This window comes from Pollachius pollachius (assembly GCF_949987615.1).
Source record: "Pollachius pollachius genome assembly, chromosome: 8".
Taxonomy (NCBI): domain Eukaryota; kingdom Metazoa; phylum Chordata; class Actinopteri; order Gadiformes; family Gadidae; genus Pollachius; species Pollachius pollachius.
Window position 1 is genome coordinate 27,063,096 of NC_136941.1, and position 17,309 is coordinate 27,080,404.

Consider the following 17,309-nt stretch of genomic DNA (forward strand, 5'->3'; position numbering starts at 1 on the left):
AAATGAGGAGGAGAGAGGCGGGTCAAGGAGGAGGGTGGGGGTGTGGCCCTGAGCAGCTTGCGGCCACAGTACCATTTGCTCTGTTTACAATGGATGTATCGCAATGGCGAGGCGCACACAGCCTTTAGCCATGTTCTGTAAATATTCTAGAACACTCCGGGTGCTCCGGCGGGAGTCTTGGAGCTCTATATCTAAATAATATCACATTATACGTAGATATCTAAATCATATAATATATATTATCAGGGCCAAAAGCTGTGTGAGCCTCCAAACGATATTATGAATCTCAAACGACCGCGTTGGGTTCTCCGACGTCTCTGGTTCTTCCACGTCCACATCAATCTGAAGTAGACTGAACCACGACATGGAGGAGAAAGAGAATGTTGACCGCGGTGGTCTCGCTGCCTCGGCAGCGGTCAGCGCTTAGGCACCACCGCCTCCTGCAGCAACGAGGTGGTGGTCCCTTGGCAGCGGGAAGCGGGGCTCAAGCGGGAGACATTCACGGGCAACAATCCCTTTCTCCTCCATGTCGTGGTTCATGTACTTCAGGGGGAAAAGCCAAAGTTCCTTTCCCCCAATTTCTCTCAACCATGGCTGAGATAACCCCCACTACGAGTCTCGTTGTGAAATACCAGAGACGAGAGTCCGACGTGTTATGCGCCATAACACCAACAGCAGAAGGGTTATCCAAATAACAAGGAAGTGTACAGCACTTGCATTACAGTCCTGGAGCTCTACATCTAAATAATATCATATAATACATAGAAATCTATATCATATAATACATATTATCATGGCCAAAAGCTGTGTGCGCCTCCAGACGATATTATGAATCACAAACGACTGCGTCGGGTTCTCCAATCTCTGGTTCTTCCACTTCCACGTCAATTTTAAGTAGACTGAACCGTGCGCTGACGACTGGCGGCTGCCGGCTGCCCGCTGCCCGTTGCCCGCTGCCGGCTGCCCGCCGCCGGGCGGTCGTGCTTTGTGGCGGTGGTGCTTTGTGGCGGTGATGCTATGTGGTGGTGGTTCTATGTGGTGGTGGTGCTATATGGTGGTGGTGCCTCGCGGCAGCGGGCTGCGGGCAGCGGGGCACCGGTGGGAGACAATCCCTTTCTCCTCCATGTCGTGGTTCATGTACTTCAGGGAGTCAAAGCCAAAGTTCCTTTCCCCCAATTCCTTCTCAACCATGGCGGAGATAACCCCAACTACAGTCTCGTTGTGGAAATACCAGAGATGTCAATGAACCAATGTTTTATGCGCCATAACATCAAAGCAGAACGGTTATCGCAACTACAAAGCGCCACACATGTGACGCTCGCATGGTCATAGCTCATTGTCTGATTGGCAGGTCAAATTCTCTGGGCAGGCAAGGCAGAGAAAGGGGAGGTAACTTGGCCCCTTATGACGACATATGGGGCCACATTCCAAATCAGCAAGCCTGAGCTTCCATTTTTCAAAGGCGAGCAGGATACCTAGTGCTCGTTTTACACCGAACACAAGTTTTAGCCACTGGGAGACGATAGGCAGGCTAGGGGAACTCATATTAATGTTAGAAAACCTCATAAAGTGAGATTTTCATGCCATGGGACTAAAATACGCTCTCCTTATCCGGTAACACAGTCGTTCGCGATGCCTTTTTTTTTGCTGTCTGCGGTCAAACCAAAAGAAAATACAGTGTCAGCGGCCGCACTTATCCCGCCTCTTGCGAACTTAGACCGTACGTCATATCCCGCCCCTTGCAAGCCCACCCCCCTTGATTCTACTGATGTCTGAATGACATCGATGTCCGCACATAAAGCATCAAGTGTGAATTACCCTCAGGGTCGAATCTTCTGATATACAAATGTGGCGAACTTAAAGTTTTTATGCTTGCTTCATGAAGTAAAGAGAAAATTATTATGCTTGCTTCATTACGTAATACGTGAACCAATATGTTATTTGTTTTAACATTATAGGAAAAATGTTATTTTATATTGCGCTCAGAAATTTCCACACACCGCACATGCGCACAAACATACACGGAAGCACAGACACACACACGTGCACACTAGAGATGGATTTATTGATTCGTTTCCGCGAACCAGTTCGCGTGATTCAGTTCGCAGAGGGAAGTCGTTCGCGAATCATTCGTTCGTTCGTTCGTTCAGTCGAGTTTCCGGTAGCGGTGAATCGAATCATACACGGTTCTCTGAGTCAGTCAGACTCAGCCCCTCGTTCGTTAGTTCGTTCGTTCGTTCAGTCAAGTTTCCGGTTCAGTCGAGTTTCCGGTAGAATCATGGAATAAACGGCTCAGACTCAGCGCCTCCCTCATTCTCATTCTCATACGTCAACATTACAACTTTAAACAAACGCAGCGGGATGGGGGGTTTAGTTGATTATTGGATGTTTGACATATCAGCAAAATAATAGACTTGATTTAGCAATGATGGTGGGTGTCCCGGGTGTTTTAGGCTCCCATAAACAGAACCCTGTGCAGCCAAAGACTAAATCTAGCTTCCAAAATTAACACTGCCTTCAAAACGAGAGCTGGTTAATTGTGAAAAATGCACTAAACTGTCATCAGACAACGCAGTTATACGCTATTGTAATGACCTCGCCGGTGACAAACCAGGTCACTGAAAACCCGTAACCAACGGCAAAAAGCCACACTAACAACAACCGGTTACCCGGGCAACCCCCCAACCCGGTCCCTTCAACGTGCAAGCCCCCACCCTCCTGTTCTCCCAAGGCCCTCCCCCAGCTGACCTGATGATTCGCCCCCCACACTGATTGACAAGAAGAACATCCAATGCATGCACAGAGAACAACTGGCATAACGGACAACGAAATACAATGCAACACATAACACACAAACTCTTTTAATGTCCCAGGGTCGCTACACTATAGACTCTAGAGTTTCTGGTATAAAGGCTGGGACGAATTTCAAATGATAAATATGTACACTTTATGTTGAAAGTATACTGTCGCGATTTCCATTGAAACGAATTGCGCGGTGAGTAGTCTTCACAACGAGAGCTGGTAGGTTGTGAAAAATGTGGTATAAAGGCTGGGACGAATTTCGAATTATAAATATGTACAATGCATCCTTTAAATACGTCCATGCAACAGATGGCCAATGTGAATAATAGATAGCTCGGTCACTAAGCCCATTTGTTTTTTCCCCATTAAACCTGTTGATTTCTGTCTCTCATTGACTAAAATTCAACGAGAGCGTCCTAGACTCAGTCCTAGAACAGCATACGATTGGCTGACTCTCGTGAGTCGTGACGTCTCTCAGTCGGTCCCTCCTCAACACTCACACAGTGAGTGAACGAACTGTCAGCGAGTCAGCGATTAGTGGGTCTGGGAGGAGTCGACTCTGAGAACGAACGAGACGAACGAAGCGAACGAGAGAGAGGAAACAGTTCAGTTTGTTCGTCTTAACGATTCGTTCATTCAAACTGATCGTTCGCGAACGAGTCAACACTAGTGCACACACCGCACGTCAAGACAAAGGCAGCAACACACTCGCCCAGGTAAGAGGTTATGTCTTTAAACATAACGGCTCCGCCATCGACACACGCGCAGGTAAGAACACACACGCACGCGAACACACCGCAGCGACACTCGCCCAGGTAAGACGTTATGTTTTTAAACATCTCCCTGCTATATAATAGCAGGCCTGTCGCACAAGTGAAGGAGCGTTCACACCCAACGCGAAGGGGCGACACGGTTCCGTACAACGTCAACGGAGAGACGTGAATCGGGCAAATTTTTTGCTACAGAAAACCCGCGACAAGATTTAATTTAAAGCGCGACACTTTTGCCCGGCATGTGCGAGCGCGTTTACTGGTTTTGCAGCGCGACACTTTCGCTCGCCAGCAAAGACAGCCAATCACCATTCAACAGCGTGGCCACTGAGGGACGTAACGTAACAGTCAATCAGCGTTCAACAGCGTGGCCACTGAGGGACGTAACGTAACAGCCAATCAGCGTTCAACCGGCCAACCGTTCCCTGCGGTGCAGTCCGGGTTGGACCGCAGCATGGAGGAGAAAGGGATGGTTGCCGTTTGCCCTCCCGGAGCTCTATAATAGTATATAATATTATATAATTTAATATATAATATCAGGGCCAAAAGCTGTGTGAGCTCCGGATGGCCGTAGCGCGTGGGGATTGGGCTTCGAGGGGTTTGTTTACCGCCGTTGCTATGGTTACCGGTCTTGTGTGTTCCAACGGTTTATTGGCGGTGGTATCTAATAAATCTGTCTAATCAATACTTCATCCACTGCCTCTTCCGTGGTCATTACAATATAATGAACCGACCGTCGGGTTCTCCACGTCTCTCCCTCTTCCACAACAGGTGGAGACAGCGGTGGTTATCGGCCGTGGGGGACAACGGACAAAGGATGCTTGGTTCATAACTAAAGAGACAATTATTAGGCTTGCTTCGTTACGTAATAGCTGAACCGAAATGTTATACGTTGTAACATTATCGGCAAAATGTTGTTATATTATGCACTCAGAAATGAAATACAATATCGACTGGGGTTTCCACATTATAGCTATGGGTTTAATTACAACTAGAGGTGCTCTGCGCGCGCTCATCCTCTAGTTGTAATAATAGCAATGATAATGATCATTATTGTTTTTGTTAGAATTTGTGTTACTAAAATGAATAATTGTAACAATAGCAACGATAATGATATTGATAACTGTAGTTATTGCTATTTTAATTAGTATTAATATGATGGACTTTGTATTTGGTTGGCTGTGGGTCCTGTGATGTTTAGAGACGATGTCGTTCTGTTTTTGAGCTCATATCTTCTGTATTCCTCTGTTCTGTTCTAGACTCACCGTCACCCTGGAGGGAGGGGAGAGAGCACTTACTGGGTGAACTCGGTGAGGGTTTTATCCAAGTTATTAAATCAACCGCGTCATTAACACTCATTTCAAAAACACCCTCTGCTTTTGTGATTCATATTGTGGTCTACTAAGGTCAGGTTTCTATTGTCGTCTTTTAAGGTCATGCTTCTATGTGGTCTGTTAAGGTCAGGTCTCAGGGTTGTGTGTCCGTGACGAAGACCGTGAGATAAACAGTTCTCTGTTTGTTCAGGATTTTCTTTTACATTCAACAGATGGATTGACACTTCAGGGCTGGATGTTTCACGACAAGAGTTTCTACCTTATTTCTACTACTAAGAAGGGCTGGAGGGCCAGTAGAGAAGACTGTCTGCAGAGGAAGGCAGACCTGGTGGTCATCAACAGCAGAGAAGAGCTGGTGTGTGTGTGTGTGTGTGTGTGTGTGTGTGTGTGTGTGTGTGTGTGTGTGTGTGTGTGTGTGTATGTGTGTGTGTGTGTGTGTGTGTGTGTGTGTGGGAGAGACATATTGTTTGTGTGAATGAGTGAGTGGGTGAGTGAGGAAGAAAGAGAGAGAGAGAGAGAGAGACTGTGTGTGTCTGTGTGCGTTTGTGTGTATGTGTGTGTGTGTGTGTGTGCGTACTTTGTGGCCATGACAACAGATGCTATTTCCTTTGGAAACAGGTGTTTGTCAACAGATTGATGGGTCCTTCCTGGATTGGACTGAGTGATCAAGAGACAGAGGGGACCTTCAAGTGGGTGGATGGTACCCCCATGACCTCAAGGTAAGGCTGAAGACTCTATTCAGCAGCATCTCTTCTCTGAGAGTGACAGAGTGACCTCCTCTGTCTCCTCCTCGTGGTTCTCAGTTGGAGACACGTCAAACCACGCGATGACGGCGGAGCAAGAGACTGTGTCGTAGCAGGGGAGGACGGCTGGTCTGAAGAACCGTGTTACAGACTGCACCACTGGATCTGTGAGAAGAGCGTAGACCTGGATCATCTGGAGGCTGAGCTGAACAAAAAGGGTCCGCAGACTTTGTTTGTGTTCATGAGTGGAGAATGGTTCCTCCTTTCTGTTCTCTGTGCCGTAGATACAGTAAATACACTCTTTAAGAGTTGAAAGGTTGTTGTGTTTAGGTCCACTACGGTCAGGTTTCTATTGTGGTCTACTGAGGTCAGGTTTCTATTGTGGTCTATTGAGGTCAGGTTTCTATTGTGGTCTATTGAGGTCATGTTTCTATTGTGGTCTCCTCAGGTCAGGTCACAAGGGTCAACCCTTTGTGGGTTCACTTGCACTAGTTTCTATTGTGGTCTATTGAGGTCATGTTTCTATTTTGGTCTATTGAGGTCATGTTTCTATCGTGGTCTATTGAGGTCAGGTTTCTACTGTGGTCTACTAAGGTCAGGTTTCTATTGTGGTCTATTGAGGTCAGGTTTCTATTGTGGTCTATTGAGGTCAGGTTTATATTGTGGTCTACTAAGGTCAGGTTTCCATTGTGGTCTATTGAGGTCAGGTTTCTATTGTGGTCTACTAAGGTCAGGTTTATATTGTGGTCTACTAAGGTCAGGTTTCTATCGTGGTCTACTAAGGTCAGGTTTATATTGTGGTCTACCAAGGTCATGTTTCTATTGTGGTCTATTGAGGTCATGTTTATATTGTGGTCTACTAAGGTCAGGTTTCTATCGTGGTCTACTAAGGTCAGGTTTATATTGTGGTCTACCAAGGTCATGTTTCTATTGTGGTCTATTGAGGTCATGTTTATATTGTGGTCTACTAAGGTCAGGTTTCTATTGTGGTATATTGAGGTCATGTTTCTATTGTGGTCTACTGAGGCCATGTTTCTATTGTGGTCTCCTTAGGTCATGTTTCTATTGTGGTCTACTAAGGTCAGGTTTCTATTGTGGTCTATTGAGGTCATGTTTCTATTGTGGTCTATTAAGGTCAGCTTTCTATTGTGGTCTATTGAGGTCATTTTTCTATTGTGGTCTATTGAGGTCATGTTTCTACTGTGGTCTATTGAGGTCAGGTTTCTATTGTGGTCTATTGAGGTCATGTTTCTATTGTGGTCTACTAAGGTCAGGTTTCTATTGTGGTCTACTGAGGTCAGGTTTCTATTGTGGGCTATTGAGGTCAGCTTTCTATTGTGGTCTATTGAGGTCATTTTTCTATTGTGGTCTATTGAGGTCATGTTTCTACTGTGGTCTATTGAGGTCAGGTTTCTATTGTGGTCTATTGAGGTCATGTTTCTATTGGGGTCTACTAAGGTCAGGTTTCTATTATGGTCTACTAAGGTCATGTTTCTATTGTGGTCTCCTCAGGTCAGGTCACAAGGGTCAACCCTCTCTGGGTTCACTAGTTTCTATTTGAGCTGCTGAACGGTTTTGCGTTCTTCTCTGCAAGCTCCGCCCCCGCCTCGTTAATCTCTGCACTGGAGTGACTTCCCCTCCCTGGGAGATCTTTGTAGACACTGCTGTGTTATTCAATCATGTATGAAGAGGCAAGCGAGAATACTGGGGGTGAATCCCCTGGGTCGCCCTCTAGTGGACAGGTGTTAGGACAGAGTGAAGGGAGTGTCTGACGCTGCATCTCTAGATCCGTGTTGTAAACGTTCACTCCTCTCCTCCTGCTTTCTTCAGGTTCAGTGATGCCCACGGAGGAGGAGGCCCCCAGCATCACAGAGTTCCACTCCTCTACCCACGTGTTGCCCGTGGGCCAAACGGCCCGCTATACCTGCCACGCCGGCGGCACGCCGGAGCCCACAGTAGAGTGGCTCCACAACGGCAGGCCCCTGGAGAGGGACGGCACAGACGACCAATCAGAGGCCTGGGTGGAGAGGGGCTTCCTCTTCGTCAGAGGGGTGGGGTATGGCGTGAACACGGTCTGCTGCATGGCGAGCAACAGCGCTGGCACGGCCAATCACAGCGCTCAACTGCTTGTCTTTGGTAAGTCCTGGATCCAAAGAGAGGTGTTTGTTGATGATGTATTCATAATGTTGTTGATGATGTATTCATAACACTGTTGTTGATGTATTCATAACACTGTTGTTGATGTATTCATAACACTGTTGTTGATGTATTCATAACACTGTTGTTGATATATTCATAACACTGTTGTTGATATATTCATAACACTGTTGTTGATGTATTCATAACGTTGTTGTTGATGTATTCATAACACTGTTGTTGATATATTCATAACACTGTTGTTGATATATTCATAACACTGTTGTTGATATATTCATGACACTGTTGTTGATGTATTCATAACACTGTTGTTGATGTATTCATAACACTGTTGATGATGTATTCATAACGTTGTTGTTGATGTATTCATAACACTGTTGTTGATGTATTCATAACACTGTTGTTGATATATTCATAACACTGTTGATGATGTATTCATAACACTGTTGTTGATGTATTCATAACACTGTTGTTGATGAATTCATAACGTTGTTGTTGATTTATTCATAACGTAAATGTTGAAGTGCGTATCTATGTATGTGTACATATGTATATGTATGTATGTGTACATATCTATGTATATGTACATAGAGCGCAGGAGAACAGTACTAGTGATGATGATGATGATGATGATGATGAGGATGAAGAGCGGTTCAGCAGCTCATCATGTCTGGTTCTCCCTCAGATGCCTGTGAACTCACACTGGACCCCAACACGGCCCACAGACGACTCTCTCTGTCTGAGGACAACAGGAAGGTGACGCGGGCTGGAGAGGACCAGTCGTATCCGGATCACCCAGAGAGATTTGACCCCTGGCCCCAGGTGTTGGGGAGAGAGGCTCTGACTGGCCACTGTTACTGGGAGGTAGAGAGGGAAGGAGGTGTTGTTATAGGAGTGACATACAGAGGAATCACAAGGAGAGGATGGGGTGGTGACAGCGGGCTTGGAGGGAACAACAAGTCCTGGAGTCTTCATTGTTATGATGATCGTTACTATGCCCAGTACAACGGTAGGAGAACAGACCTCCCTCTCCCCCCCGCTGGCTCCACCAGAGTAGGAGTGTATCTGGACCGGCCTGCTGGCTCTCTGTCCTTCTACAGAGTGTCCCCAGGTGGAGGAGGGTCCTCAGACACACTGACACACCTCCACACCTTCTGGTCCTCCTTCACCCAGGAGGACCTCCTCCCTGGGGTGGGGGTATGGTGGGGGTTGACCCCAGGGGGAGAGGGGAGGGGTGGCTCAGTGACTCTGTGTCGGTTGTAGAAAAAAAAAAACGGCGCGGGAGGGGAGGATGTGGCAACCCCACGCCGGCGGACTGGGAGGAAACTAGTCAACGCACGGAACAGCGCCCCCTCCATGGACAAGTAGTGCAAGGGAGATACATCCCCTTCAACACGGCTGGAACCGCCCTGCAATCAAGCAGGCACAGACGATCAGGGGGAGTGAGATCATCTGGGGGAAGGCGGAGGGCATTAAAGGCCGAGCACACGGCAGTCAAGGAAGGAGACGCAGAGGTGAGACCGACATGCCCTGACTCATGGAATACTTTCCCCCAGGAATAGCGGAAGGACGCCGGGAGCAGCATTCACGCCGGACACCAAGACGGGCCCGGCCGGAGACCCTACCCCCCTTTTCCCCATTGCGGAAGTCACCTTAGTTGATTTATGATTTTCCTTATTCCCCTGAGCGGTCCTTCAATAAAAACCCTCGTTCCGACACCAGGCTTGCGCATCCTTTATTGGGGAACCCAGCCCCCGACCACTGGGGATGCCACAGTGTGTGTGTGTGTGTGTGTGTGTGTGTGTGTGTGTGTGTGTGTGTGTGTGTGTGTGTGTAACCTTCTAGGGCAGTAGAGTACTCAGATACGGACTAGTGAATAGGTATGTATGGAGGGAAAGAATAAGATGCCACACAATGATTATCTGGAGCCACAGGTTACTTTTAAATTGACTGTGTTCAACTTTGCAGGAAAAAAATGAAAAAGATTCTCAGTGCAATCAAGAATACTCAGCAATTTTCACAGTTAAGACCATAACAGTTAAGAAACAACTCTCTTTAAAAACCATTAAATGACAACAGTGACTGATAACTCAGTGTCTCTGTGGCAGTTATAGTATCTCTTTGTCTCTCTCTGTCTCTCTCGCTGTGTGTCTCTCTCAGTCTCACTCTCTTCTTCTCTCTCTCTCTCTCTCTCTCTCTCTCTACTGTTTTTGGTTTTAGATAAACCATGAAAGTGAGAGGATTGTAAGATCTTCCATAGGGATAGCTATGGATGTTTTAGTTTTTTTAAATGTATATTCAATACCAACTGATGGTAAATGACATGTTTTTTATACTACAATATTTGCCTTTTTTTAGACAAACAGTTTTGAACTTAAGCTCTATAATATCATTTATGTCATAAACCTAACAAAGACGCTGATTTAAAGAACTAGAGGTCTACGGGATAATGTTGCATGTTGTTTAGGACTTTAAACTGAATCTTGGTTCCTTGTGTTCTCTTGGGAAGCAAACGGCATAAGAACATGTTAAGTTATTAAAGATACATGCACACCTGTTGATAATTTGAAATGCCTGCTTCTTCTATTATTGTAGTCCTTGTATTTGTTGTGTACATGTAAGGGACTATTTTTCTGTTGTATTTATTAATGAAGCATAATTGTAATAAACAACTCAGTGGATCCAACTGAAGGTTCTCGTGTGTTCAGCCAATGATTCTTCCCCTTTCTTCAGTTTAACTCTTTCAAACTGGACCCAGTCTCCAGTCCCAGCTCTCTAAGGGGTCCTGGACCCTGACCTGGACCCAGTCTCCAGTCCAAGCTCTCTAAGGGGTCCTGGACCCTGACCTGGACCCAGTCTCCAGTCCCAGCTTTCTAAGAGGTCCTGGACCCTGACCTGGACTCAGTCTCCAGTCCCAGGTCTCTAAGGGACCCTGCCCCCTGACCTGGACCCAGTCTTCAGTCCAAAGTCTCTAAGGGGTCCTGACCTGGACCCAGTCTCCAGTCCGTTACTCTCACTGGTCGCCTGGAGGACCATGAGCTCAGTCCTCTGGAGACATTTCCTCCAACTCGTCACAACACAACAGTGGAGTCTCCATTCAGCTTGGGTATCAGACGCTTTTATCCAGAGAGACTTACAATAAGTCCATTAGTCAGGAGAAAGAGAAACAACAATATATCTCTGTGGGTACAGTAAGGATGTTCATAGAACCAAGTGCCAAGCATTAACCATCGCTAGGTTAACTCATTCCCTGAATACAACACAGAGAGCTAGGATAAGATGCTGCACCATACTAAGTGCTGTTTTTAAGGGCCATCCTCCATTTTGTTTTAGATTGCTTCCATATGCGCTAAATATCGACAATGGAACCGTGGAGAAGAGAGAACGAGAATGAGAAATAGAGGGTCTTCAAGCCAAATTTATTTTTCGAAATCTTTCTTCCGATTTAACACACAAAAAACAACAAGCCAAAACACGCTAATTACAGAGTAGTACACTCATTCACACACACACATTCACACACACACACACACACACACACACACACACACACACACACACACACACACACACAATGCATTGACCAGCGGCGTCATTATGCTGTTTTTTATTCGGGGCTAAAGCCCCGAATATTATTTAATTAGACCCGAATATAATTTTGGGGTAAAAGAAAAATATATATATATAAGTAGCCTAGTCTAGATAGTCCTTCTTGCAAGAGAATAAACAGTTTAAAAACATAACCTGTTTTAGATGTTTGGGGATAAGCAGCACAGCGGTCAGGTAGCTATTTAAAGCTATGATAAACCGCATATTTTGTTAATTTAGGTAAAGCATTATGAAAAAATTTGCATGAACAATAAAGCATACAAAAATTTACATTTTCCAGAGGGAACTTCATGGTGTGTATCTATGGTGTGTGTGTATCTTTATGGTGTCTACCTATGGTTTGTGCATGTATATAAATGGTTTGCATCTATCGTGTGTGTGTGTGCGTATGGTTTATATGTTGTGTGTATCAATATTGTGTGTGAATCTATATGTGTGTATCCGTGGTGTGTGCGTGCATATAGTGTGAATCTATATGGTGTATTGGTGTATGTCTGTATGGTGTGTGTCTGTATGGTGTGTGTGTGTGTGTGTGTGTGTGTGTGTGTGTGTGTGTGTGTGTGTGTGTGTGTGTGTGTGTGGTGGTTGGCGATGACTCCAGTTTAACCAGTGAATGAGTCTCTCTGGTCTCTTTGATGAAGGCTTCCTTCTCACTCCTCAAAGGGCCGTTCAGGATGCTGCCAAGTTACGGTTGCTATGGAGACGGTATCTCGCTGCGCGCTGAGAGCAGATGTTCTCGTGTGGAAACATCGCCCTCTGCTGTCCACATTCGCTCACTACACACACATGGACGCAAGCACACATGTGACTTCCTTTTCACCAACTTGACATCAAACAGTAACACACACACACACACACACACACACACACACACACACACACACACACACACACAGTAAGGTGAGTTGAATGAAGACTTTATTCGTTTTGATGTATGAATCTAAATCAGTCAAATCAAACTCATCCTTTTAATTAAAATGAGGGAGGTCATTTAAGATCAAACACAGAGCTGAAATAGACTCTCACTGTTACCAAGGCGACCAGAGTGCGCTGATCCTGCGTTGAGTTTTACTAATTAGCTCACCTGCTGCAGCTCACGCGGCAAGTGGTTTTCTTAATTCGTTAATTGGTTGCATCTGGTGCGTTTCACTTAAGAGGGAACCGAACAGTACGTTGGTGTCCTCCTCTGTTTGGCAGTGTAGCGTCTCCCAAACGCGGTATGTTGTTGTGTTCCCAGAAACCAGAATGTGTGTGTAATGTTCTGTTGAGCTTTGTTGTGACTTATTTGTCATCTCTTCCTGTTTCACAGGTTAAACACTTTTTGAAGTAAAGAGGAGCATCTCATCTGGACCTGATGTGAGTAGAAATGTGTAGCAAAGCACAACTGCGTTGAGTTGTATGTTGAATATAAATCACTGATAATGTGTGAAGGAAATCGGGGATTGTGGTGGTTTAACTCTCATTTCAAATTTAAATAATGATTCTACCTGAAAGTAACATTTTAGAGACTATACATTCAAACTTGTTAAAGTAAGAGGAAAATCACTCTTGACTAATGACAGTCAAATAATTTGTATAATTTATATTAAAAAGCTGGATTATTTAATTATCTTAATCATTATTTAAATGTTGGATTATCCCAAAAGCCCTGACTTTATACTGTCATTAATTTATCTGATTTAATGGAGATGGTAGATGTTGAACTGTGGGACAGTGGGCAAGTTTGGGGATAATAATGAGTAAGCTGTTCGTTCCTTCAAAGGTCTATCATGGATATTTACCTGCAGTTCTGTGAGTATCCCAACTTAAACATGAAGATGGACTGCGAACTGTAAGTCATTAGTATCTTATTACTCTTGGGCACATTGATGTATTTTGGCTTCCTGGTGAGTTAACCCTTTAGCTGAAGGTTGATCTGAGGAGTAAGGATGTTTATTTGGATCATGGGTTACTTAGGCGTTTGGTTTATGTTGGTTGTAATGGTTTGTTAAAATGGTTACAGGTACTAAGTTATTGTTGTAAGCCGAGGTAATGGTTTGGGTTCTGATGTCTTCAGTCTTCTTTCCAGCTACTCTCCTGAGCTCTGCATCTTCATCACATGAGTGTTGCTTTACTGATGAGGGTGTGGTCTGAGTGAGCAGAGGTGCATACTGGGATACAGAGCTGTCTGAAGTCTACAGGTCTGTAGACACGCCCCCTCAGGGGAGACCGAGTGTTTGAGAAACTGTCGTGGCGTCAGTTCCATGAACTAGAATGTTCTTTAAGATGGTGACAGGGATTCAGAAGGAGAAACCCCAGGGGGAGATGAGGGGGCTCCTCATCTCAACGACTAAAACACAACTTCAGTCTGACACAGAGAACCATGGAACACATTCAACAGTCCCCTCCAGGCATCGTGACTCCTCTGGAACAGCTTCATTTCCAAGAAGTTATTATTCGGGGTCATTCCAAGATGGATCCTGCTCCTCAAGAGCCACCCCCCTCCACTGGGTGGTCTTCTGAACAGATGACCTCCTTCCTGTCCTCAGGCTGACTGAAGCTGCACCGTTTGCATCTGTGAAGGCCCCTCATTCAGGAAACCACTGGACTACAAAGACATGACTTCAGAGACGTTGAATCAACCTGGGACACATTTTGGAGACACCAAGCATAATCCATCACCAATGTGGGATGCCACTGAAGAATGTTGTACATTATTTACGTCTCTGGAGACAATGATTGTTCTGTTCTGGGTGTACTGGCAGGAGAGCTGGGGTGGATGATGGAATGTTATTCGGCATGAGGTTTTTACCCTGCATTAGTGTTTGGCCTTTTATGGCTCAGTGTGTGGGTTTGACATGAGATGGATGATATTTGAGCATCGCTAGGGTGTGTGTGTGTGTGTGTGTGTGTGTGTGTGTGTGTGTGTGTGTGTGTCCCTCCCACTCACACCTGGCATGCGGTTCTATGTGTGTGTCCTGGGTTCTACTCGTGTGTCTCCATGCGGTTCTATGTGTGTGTGTCCTGGGTTCTACGTGTGTGCGTCCTGCTTGCTTTGACAGTGATAATGTTCTTACGGGGGTCTATGTGGTTGGCTTGGGATATTGGACTGGTCAACTAAATCATACCTGATGGACGGCCACACGTTTGCTTGAGGCCTCCATTAGACATGAAGAGCCCGGAGCGACGCTCCGGAGCGATATCCAACACACTGGGCAGGAAGGAGAGGATCCAAATCAAGTGTAAAAGGATGTGAGCGGCGTGTTCAGATCAGTGACTTCAAACTAGGACTACACCAATCAGGATCAATGGAGGATGGACACCTAAAGGCATTCCACAAGGAGAGTCTGAAGTTGGAAAGGGACCTCAATGGATATTCAAGATGACCTTCAGACCTGTAGTGAGGCGGCTCTTCCTACCTGGCTGGATTGATGGAGAGCCCGGTGGATCTTGTCTGGCTCTCAGTTGCACGTCTTCTCAGGGTGAACTGTATTTGTTTCGTACAGGACAAGCTGAACGATTGGTTCCCTTAAATCAGAACCAATCTGGGAACTCCAAGTAGTGCACTCTTCAAGCTGAAGTTGTACTCTTCAGCTGAGGAGGTAAGGAAACCTTCACTGGGGCTGCACGGTGTATAGAAGAGAACGTTTCAAAGTGTTCCATGGTACTCTGATGAAGACCGTTGTTGTGTTTCACTGGCTGAGAGGAAGAACCCTCATATCTTTCTCTTGGCCTTTCTCCTCTGAGAATCCTGGCGCCATCTTGAAGGATATTCCAGCTCATGTAACTGATGTCACGACAGATTCTCAGACACTTGGTTTCTCCTGAGGGGCGTGTCCATAGAACTGAAGACTTCAGACAGCACTGTATCCCAGCATGCATCTCTGCTCACTCAGACCACACCCTCATGAGTAGGATGCAACACTCTAGCGATGTAGAGTTTTATAAGTAACGAGGGAGCAGACAAAGGTTATTAGAACACAATGGCATGTCAAGTCTGTGTATCTTTAAACTGTGAAGATGGTTGGATAGTTCAGGAATTGCGCTTCATTTTATTATGGGCAGTCCTTTCGCTCAAATGCCCACTTCTCACTGGACCTGTACATGTGTTTGCTGGATGGCATGATATGCTGTTGGTGATGAGGCGGTCAGGGTGACGTTGCAGGGCTATGGTCGGCTCTCTGTGAGCTCACTGTTTTAGATTTACTCTGTATGGTTTGTACCCTGAATAATCTAGATAATTGTTCTGTTAATTGTAAAATGTAGACACAGTTTTGTATTGAATGATTCCTTTTGTTTTTAGGCAAGGATTTGAGGTTTAAAGTTGTTGTGGGTAATACATGGTAGCTCTTCGTATGGTTTTGAGTGATATAACTTGTACACACTGGGTGCATAATAATGTAAAGGTACACTGAATAGTAGTAATGACCAACAGCAACAAACAGATCACATCAAGGTAAGTCTGTTGGCTGTATTTTAATGAAGACCATCGCTGGACTTCAGGATCATCCTCCGTTCAGCTCAAGGTGAGGCGCTGGTTCTGTTTTTTCTTTGGTTGGTTCCGGCCGGAATGTTCGGATTCCAGTCGGGCGGTTTGAGCTTCCCGCCGTGGAAGGTTTTGAGTGCGGTCACTTGATTTACTCTCAATGGTTAGCATAGAACGTTGTAGTCTTGACAACCATAAGAACCCACCTGGCAGTTAGTTGGACGTGAGTCACCTGAGGGAATCTGGTGGAACGTTGTGGATTGTATTTGCATAACCTCGAGCCGTTGCCAATGGAAACTATTTTTCCGTCGGTTTCCATTGGGAATTGTTACCCCTTATCTTAAACAACTTAAGTTTGATATTAAATACATACTGACGCGTACATCGTACAATATGTTGATAATTTCCAACGGTTGCGCCATACTTTAACCACGTTGACGGGACTCTCGCTGCGTACAAAACAGCACTCTACTTGCGGGCCCATTTCTGACCATCAGTGAAGGCTGAAAATCATTTCAAGGTGGAAGACAATTTGGCATTTCTTCAACGGAACCCAGCAGCTGAATATGGCTGAGTATATTTGATTTAATATTGATGCTGCTTAGTGTTCTTTGTTACTTCAGCTTTTGTACGTTCTAAATATCTGTCATTAATTGCCACAGAAGTTAAACCCTACCCAATGGAATGACGTTAAACAATGACGTTGGTAATGAGTTACCAACCGATAATATCAAAGCTAAAATAATGGCCGTCTTTCCCACATGTTACAGTAGAAGAAACTCTACAACTGTACAAGGTCAAAAAGGTAACGTGTAGTTTGTCCCAAGGTGTCTGCCTCCTCACCCAGAGCAAGACCTCCACCTCCTCACCCAGAGCCAGACCTCCACCTCCTGTCAGAAGTTCTCCAGAACAGGTCAGTGCTCTGGTGTGTGAGTAGAGTCTTCTCAGGTCAGTCTCAATGCATGGGCTGAACCACTTCTTTAAACTTGTGGACTGCTCTGTCTTCATTCCCAAAATGGGATGCTCATGTCCGGTCTAGCCTTTTCTAGCCTTGAGTTATAAAATGATAGCTAAATGAATTGTGTAACTCTGTTTCGGATGAGTCAAATAAGTTTATTGTTGGGCAAATGCTGATATAAACCTGCTGCTGTAGCTGAAAGGCGAGGCTGAGAGGATGGGGACCGGAGGCTTGTGGTGCCAGGATGGACCGGAGACTGAGGCTGGAGACCAGGGGCCTGCAGCACCGGACCAGAGGGTAACCATCAACATGCTCATCTGAAACACTAAAGTCCTTGGTAGTTTAGTTCTGGTTTTGATCATTGTATGACTTTAAATCTGTGCCAAGCTGTGATTTGAGTTAATTCATACCGGGGTTATGTAGGAGTCATATGAACCATTATTGTTACTAGTGCTGCTACGACCGTAGTGG

General features: G+C 45.5%; 2 protein-coding genes across 5 annotated transcripts in view; both read left to right on the forward strand.

Moving 5' to 3' along the window:
- Positions 1 to 10,602, forward strand: part of LOC307079756 (uncharacterized protein) — a gene marked incomplete at its 3' end in the record, with an annotated part of 11,941 nt that extends 1,339 nt beyond the window's left edge. The window contains exons 2-8 of the mRNA XM_079742262.1: positions 4,832 to 4,882; positions 5,119 to 5,261; positions 5,525 to 5,625; positions 5,710 to 5,867; positions 7,480 to 7,785; positions 8,492 to 9,003; positions 10,540 to 10,602. Of these exons, the coding sequence (XP_079598388.1) occupies positions 5,142 to 5,261; positions 5,525 to 5,625; positions 5,710 to 5,867; positions 7,480 to 7,785; positions 8,492 to 9,003; positions 10,540 to 10,602 (1,260 nt within the window). The 5' untranslated portion in view covers positions 4,832 to 4,882; positions 5,119 to 5,141. The remainder of the gene's footprint in view (positions 1 to 4,831; positions 4,883 to 5,118; positions 5,262 to 5,524; positions 5,626 to 5,709; positions 5,868 to 7,479; positions 7,786 to 8,491; positions 9,004 to 10,539) is intronic.
- LOC307079159 (uncharacterized protein) overlaps positions 1 to 17,309 on the forward strand; it is a 221,323-nt gene that overhangs the window by 30,901 nt on the left and 173,113 nt on the right. The window lies entirely within an intron of this gene.